We start from the raw sequence: 6,517 nt of genomic DNA on the forward strand, positions 1-6,517 counted from the left end.
TATTCTGTCGGAACACACGTGGAACACAAATGAAATATATATATATATATATATATATATATATAGATCTATTTTTATAGCATAATTATTGTAAATAACATATTTTATTGTATTTTGTTAATTTTGTATATAGTAAATGAAGTTATTTTGTAATTGTAATTTTTTGTAATAGTTATTTAATGTGCAATCGTGTTTAGTAAATTAATTGCTTTTTTAATTGTATTTTTTGTAATTTTAATAGTATATAATGTGAAATTTTATTGTACTACAGACAATTTTAGCCTTGTGCTACCGTTTATGTATTTTTGTATTCATATACAGTAATAAATAAATACATTATTTTGCAATTGTTCAAATAAACTAAAGGCCATTCTTCTCCATATCATATTCCTGCCAGACAGACCAGGAGGTCTGCCCTGAACATCCATATTTTTTCAGTTTAAACTTACCCCTATGGTATTATTTCACTCATCCTCATTCATACCTTTTTTATGGAACAAACTACCTAGTTCTTATTTCCCCCTTCTTTTAAGCCTAATGCATTCAGATGTGCCATCAACAAACTTAACCTCTCTTTATAGATTTTCCTTCCTAGTTTGCAATGCATGTCATTGCTATTCATGAACCTTTCCAATGCAATATATTCTAAAAAATACAACTGTACTTGATATAGACATTTAACATTTAATGTTTCTTAAGTAGGTTTAAAATTTATTAAATGTTTTCACAAATAGAAATGTATTATATTGAAATACAGCGTTTTAGAATAAAAACTGATTGACCGACTGATTGATCGGTCAGTAAGTCAAATAACTGATTAATCGATTTACCAAATGGTGCATTAGGTGTACCAGCTACTGTTTCTTGTTCAAAGGTACGCCCAGCATTCTCGGTTATTGACACTTGGACACATTTGCCGGTTGTAGCAACTAATCCATAAAGACCTAAATTATGAAAATCAGTTTCTGAATAATTGATATCGTCAATGTGCATGTTTATTAGTGGTTTATCGTCAATGTGCATGGTTATTAGTGGTTTATCGTCAATGTGCATGGTTATTAGTGGTTTCAGATTAAATTTTATCTAGAGAGAAAGCATTTTAAATAAACATATTGGTAACTGACAACATGCTAACAATAACATATTGAAAACAAAAACAGAATGTTTTTATGTTCAACATTGTGTTCTAAAAAAAGATCATATGATAATCGAGACTCAACTGGTGCTAGCTAAGGTGATGTAAATTACATTTAGATAAATTTCTGGTGTGCGATATAAATACATAAAACTATAACCTTTATTCAACTGTATATATTAGCTTCAGTCAGTATGATTTTAACATGTTGTTGTTCACTATTACCATAGAGAATGTATACTATTGTCAAAGCTTACCTCCAGGAACATTGCGGAAGGCAATTCCTTGGTACTGCCCGTTGTACAGAAATCCTATAGTCCCATCCGGATGTCTAACCAATCCCACTCTATCATTAACGCGTATACTGCGTAGGTTAAGTTTATAACCCCCACCAATCATTGTAAAATCTTTCCATAGATCATTTTCTCTGAATATAAAGGCATTATTGAAAGCGTTTTACATCTTTTATTGGAAAAAAGTTTCGACAATAAAAAGATGTATCGCCTGTCAACAACAATAAAATCCCATCAAAAATTTAAATTAAAACATATATGGCTAATAGGGATTGTTATTTGTTATTGCCAGAAGGAATAAAATAAAATAAATAAATAAGTTATCAACTTCCATTGAAACAATTATAGATAGAAAGAAATGATTACCATATTACAAAGATCGTTAAATTGATTACCAATTTATTCAAAGGTCTATGCAAAAGAAAATTTAGGCAATGATTTATAAACTGTACATTAGATCTACATAGAAAGGTACGGCAGACAGTTAGGCCTATACTTAGTTTAAGTTGTTTTTCGATCATCGTGTCCTTGACATTTGACCATGACCCTTCAAAATTTAGTCACTTCCAAATCTTTCGGTAAAGGAACAAGATTTTTTTCAAAAAAGCAGGTTTTTATGATTGTAACCTTGACCTTTAACCCTTACCCTTCAACAGTCAAATACATTGACATCTTTGATGATGGAATATTGTGACCAAGTTTAACAAGTTTGTGATTAATACTATGAGAAAAAATTTTTTTTTAGTTTTTCGTTGATTGTGACCTTGACCTTTGACCCTGACCCTTCAGAATTTAATCAGCTCTAGATCGTAGGTAAAGGAACATTGTGGCCAAGTTTGACTGTTCACAACAAATATGCCGACAAATAAATAAATAAATAAGCAGGGGCAAAAACATAATCTCCTGTAAATAAATAAATAATTAAATTAAAACAAAAATAAGTCAGGAAGTAAGTAAATAAACATAAAAAATAAATAAATATAAAAACATAAAAATAAATAAGTATTATAAATAATTAAATAAAATAAATAATTAAATAAGTAAATAAATAAAATAAATTTTAAAATTTAAAAAAATAAATAATAAACAAACAAAAAAATAAATAACAGGGGAAAAGATATAACATCCTGCCAACTTCGTTGGCGGAGGTAATTAAGGCACGCACCTTAAAAACCAGAATCCACTTCCTTTACCAAATCCACTTCCTTCATAATAAATCTCTTTTGAAAATTCATTGTACATGCACATACCTAAAACAAATAAATAGTAGCGTATAGCATAGTTTTAGGTAAATTGCAAAAGAATGTTGTAATTAATGGTAATAAAAATGATGATAGTAATGACGTTATTACATCAGTTCCATCATAGACGATAAAAGGTAAAAGAATATTGAGTATTAGTTCTTTAAGACTTCATAATCATTTAATTATTGTGTAGTTAAGTCCGCTTCCCACCATATTGTTCTACTATGTACGCTTAATTAAGAATTGTTTAATCTATAACACCACTATCTCTATATTTGACCGCTTTATTCTCTGTCGGATTTCTCTTTATATATTACCGCATAAACTATCAGATAATTGGCCTATAATCCGTCTACACCTCTATTGTATTGTTTATATTGTACAGTATAGAACTTGTAACAGCCAACTTGTACAATTCAGTAAAGCTGATGAAGGCCAGAGGACTGGCCGAAAATTTCTTTCGAAAATAAATGAAGTGTTCTACAGTCTACATGCCTTGTTGTCATAATTTTTTGTTTCAAAGACTTATATATAATTTGAAGAACACACGTGGATTTACAATGATATATATATATATATATATATATATATATATATATATATATTTATATTAAATTCGGGGTCTTGTCATACAGCATACAGCATTAGGAGACCCATTCCTTTATCCCCTTAATAGACAAGGCCTACAGTTCAAGTATGTCAGTTGGTATTGTTATTGCATAATACATAGGTCATTGCATTTTATTTTAAATTAATAAAATCTGATACGCATACGGCAGTCATTCTCCGCCTTAATTTGTTGCTGTGAATTTGTGTCATATAGGCCTACTGTTAGTGTAGGTTTCTATCTCTGTTGGTTGATGATTGAATAAAATATACAAAATATATATAGATATATTTGTCAGACTGACCATATGCAAACTTTAAACGTTAAACATTTTAAAATTAGTGATTAATTATTCAATTATTAGGATTACTTCTCTTTCTTGTGATGTCTTTGAACTTGATATATTGTTTATGTCAGGGTCGGTTTTGCCACGATGACTGCAATCGATGGCATTGTACTTTGATGTTTCTAGTTGCACTGAATTGTTTAGAGTCAGGTCCACTGACTGATGCCCTTCTGCCCCTTGTTGTTTACTTGGTATATTGGCTTGTGTAGGTCCCATTGACTGACGTTCGTCTGCTCCTTGTTTGTCACGTGGTATATTGGCTTGTGTCAATCCCATTGACTGACGATCGTCTGCTCCTTGCTGGCCACTTGGTATGTTGGCTTGTGTCGGTCCCATTGACTGATGTACGTCTGCTCCTTGCTGGCCACTTGGTATGTTGGCTTGTGTTAGTCCCACTGACTGATGTCCGTCTGCTTCTTTCTGGCCACTTGGTATATTGGCTTGTGTCGGTCCCATTGACTGATGTACGTCTGCTCCTTGCTGTTTTGGTATATTGGCTTGTGTCGGTCCCATTGACTGATGTTCGTCTGCTCCTTTCTGGCCACTTGGTATATTGGCTTGTGTTAGTCCCATTGACTGATGTACGTCTGCTCCTTGCTGTTTTGGTACATTGGTTTGTGTCGGTCCCATTGACTGATGTTCGTCTGCTCCTTGCTGTTTTGGTATATTGGCTTGTGTCGGTCCCATTGACTGATGTACGTCTGCTCCTTGCTGTTTTGGTATATTGGCTTGTGTCGGTCCCATTGACTGATGTACGTCTGCTCCTTGCTGTTTTGGTATATTGGTTTGTGTCGGTCCCATTGACTGATGTCCGTCTGCTCCTTGCTGGCCACTTGGTATATTGGTGTGTGTCGGTCCCATTGACTGATGTACGTCTGCTCCTTGCTGTTTTGGTATATTGGCTTGTGTCTGTCCCATTGACTGATGTCCGTCTGCTCCTTGCTGGCCACTTGGTATATTGGTTTGTGTTGTCATGTCCTTTGACAGATACTCGTCTGTTCCTGGCTGTCCACTTAGTATATTGGTTTTTGTCGGGTCCTTTGAACGCCGGTTATCATCTGCTCTTAACTCTCCACTATTTTCACCTCTATATTCACTTACTTTATAATTGAGGGCAATGATCTATTTAGAAAATATTTTAAAAATATATTTTAATATTACTATACTGCTGAAAATATTAAAGATATCGATGTACATGGTAATAATTATGTCTGCTAAATAAATAGAGGGTTAAAATCCCAAACTTCAGTACCATTTTCTTTTGTAATAAAATGTGGTATTTGTTCTCCTCCAATAAATTAACTTACCTTTTGTTTAAAATGTTGATAATACGCATCAGCAATTTCTTGCATCATTGCTAATGCTCCATGTTCAATAAGAATATCTGCACATTCAACACAAGCGTCGCTGTATGTAATCATGGTATCGATGGTGTCTGTAAGGATCGACCACAATACTTCATCGGTGTACACCTCCTTGACTGGTTTCCACACATCAGAAATAATACGGACAAGTAGACCTAATAACAGTAAATGAGCTAGTTTGATAGGTATAAAATTATGGATAGGTCAAGACCTACTGTTTTTACTACGTAGGTTTGCACCAAAACCTCATTTATATCTACAAGATTTCGACAAAATGATAGTCTTAGCCAACACATCATTGGAATAAGCTCTGGTAAGCCTAGGTTGTGTAATCCTACCTATAAGCATGATCATTATACAGTACCTGGCCATTCATGCATTGCCATGTGTTTGAGGAGGGTATGTCTACCACTCGTTTTGTCTGAAACGATACGTTTGACTGCGCTGATAATTTCCATAACGTCATTAGTACCAAAACTGTCACATTCCGACAAAATGCACTGAAGATTATCCAACATTTGCATATTATTAGCAGATTTTTTTGCGTCATCATCATTATGTTGTTCACCTGAAATTTGGTATAGAATAAAGTCTCGATAAATTTGTTATGTTAACTGTTAGTCATTTTCTAACATTAATAATATTAATTAGTCCTGTTAAAATCAATAAAAAAAATTGACATGGAATACCACACACTAAACCTTATAAAAAGAGTCAGTTATAAATTATCAGGGGTCCCGATGATCAGTTTCACATAATATGAAGACGTATTGCAAAAATCGGCTACAGTAATGTATTTTTTTACCTCCATGGTCGAATAAAATCATTGTGCTGGTAAATCTATACTGGTTTAGACCATTCACAGCTATCGAAGCTGTGTAAAAGAAGCTAAGTAAGTCTCAGTAAAATTCTATTACATATATGCCTAGCACTATATATTCGTAAGGAAAACTTCAGGCCTATATTATAATATATGAAACTCCAAGCGCACACACAGATGACACATTGAAAACAATATATCCTAGTTATCAATCTAGGCCTACTACAATAGAAGGCAGCTCCTTCTGACGAAGTCAGATAGTGGATTATACTTTTAATTTGTAGGCCTATTTCTTTTTCTTTTTGCCATTGTTCAGAATTAGTAGTGGATCCCACGTCACTGAATCCCCATCTGTCCAGAACGTTTCTCACATAACATGTCAGGTTCTCGTTCATATTGCTCTCCAGTATTGTGTAAAACAAATGCAATGAGTTGTCTATTATCTGTAAAAATAGTAAAGTACCATTATTATTTGGTATGTGATGGTAAATTAAAAGATAACTGACGTTAATTTAGGTGACAAAATTATAAACACAAACGGTAAGGACAGCTTTAACGTCGAAATAAATTATGTCATGATATTGACTATCTGCCATTTTACCTGATGTTTATTAAAAGGATGAACAGCCAGGTTTGCCATTCCTTCCACCAATTCCACAACAGAAAACCCTGTCAAATTACCGGGTATTAGTGATTTACCTAAATAGC

At 33.2% G+C, this 6,517-nt stretch overlaps 2 protein-coding genes across 4 annotated transcripts in view; both read right to left on the reverse strand.

Moving 5' to 3' along the window:
• Window positions 1-180: 180 nt before the first annotated feature.
• LOC117120937 (neuralized-like protein 4) lies at window positions 181-2,808 on the reverse strand. The gene is made up of 3 exons (XM_033266035.1): window positions 2,594-2,808; window positions 1,393-1,562; window positions 181-944 (listed from the first exon to the last, which is right to left on the reverse strand). The coding sequence occupies exons 1-3, from the start codon at window positions 2,674-2,676 to the stop codon at window positions 742-744; spliced, it is 456 nt and encodes a 151-aa protein (XP_033121926.1). The 5' UTR covers window positions 2,677-2,808; the 3' UTR covers window positions 181-741.
• Window positions 2,809-3,519: 711 nt separating this feature from the next.
• Window positions 3,520-6,517, reverse strand: part of LOC117120939 — a 10,649-nt gene continuing 7,651 nt past the window's right edge. Inside the window, exons 1-5 of one of the 3 annotated variants that reach the window (XM_033266037.1) lie at window positions 6,411-6,511; window positions 6,081-6,252; window positions 5,354-5,557; window positions 4,933-5,144; window positions 3,521-4,747 (exon numbers count right to left, since the gene is read on the reverse strand). In XM_033266037.1, coding sequence (XP_033121928.1) covers window positions 3,629-4,747; window positions 4,933-5,144; window positions 5,354-5,557; window positions 6,081-6,252; window positions 6,411-6,449 — 1,746 coding nt within the window. In that variant the 5' untranslated portion in view covers window positions 6,450-6,511 and the 3' untranslated portion in view covers window positions 3,521-3,628. Of the gene's footprint in view, window positions 4,748-4,932; window positions 5,145-5,353; window positions 5,558-6,080; window positions 6,253-6,410; window positions 6,512-6,517 lie in introns of those variants that run through there. The other 2 variants (XM_033266038.1, XM_033266036.1) reach the window with 2 other exon arrangements.

Source organism: Anneissia japonica, unplaced genomic scaffold (assembly GCF_011630105.1).
Source record: "Anneissia japonica isolate Jap-2015-1 unplaced genomic scaffold, ASM1163010v1 scaffold287637_len26387_cov171, whole genome shotgun sequence".
NCBI lineage: Eukaryota > Metazoa > Echinodermata > Crinoidea > Comatulida > Comatulidae > Anneissia > Anneissia japonica.

What these genes read in the sequence shown, in the direction of transcription:
- LOC117120937 (XM_033266035.1), bottom strand. Translation starts at nt 2,676, where the DNA reads ATGTGCATGTACAATGAATTTTCAAAAGAGATTTATTATGAAGGAAGT. An exon ending in AGTGGATTCTGGTTTTTAAG is followed by an intron (nt 1,563 to 2,593) that starts GTGCGTGCCTTA and finishes CTTTATATTCAG; the next exon opens with AGAAAATGATCTATGGAAAG. An exon ending in CTTCCGCAATGTTCCTGGAG is followed by an intron (nt 945 to 1,392) that starts GTAAGCTTTGAC and finishes TTCATAATTTAG; the next exon opens with GTCTTTATGGATTAGTTGCT.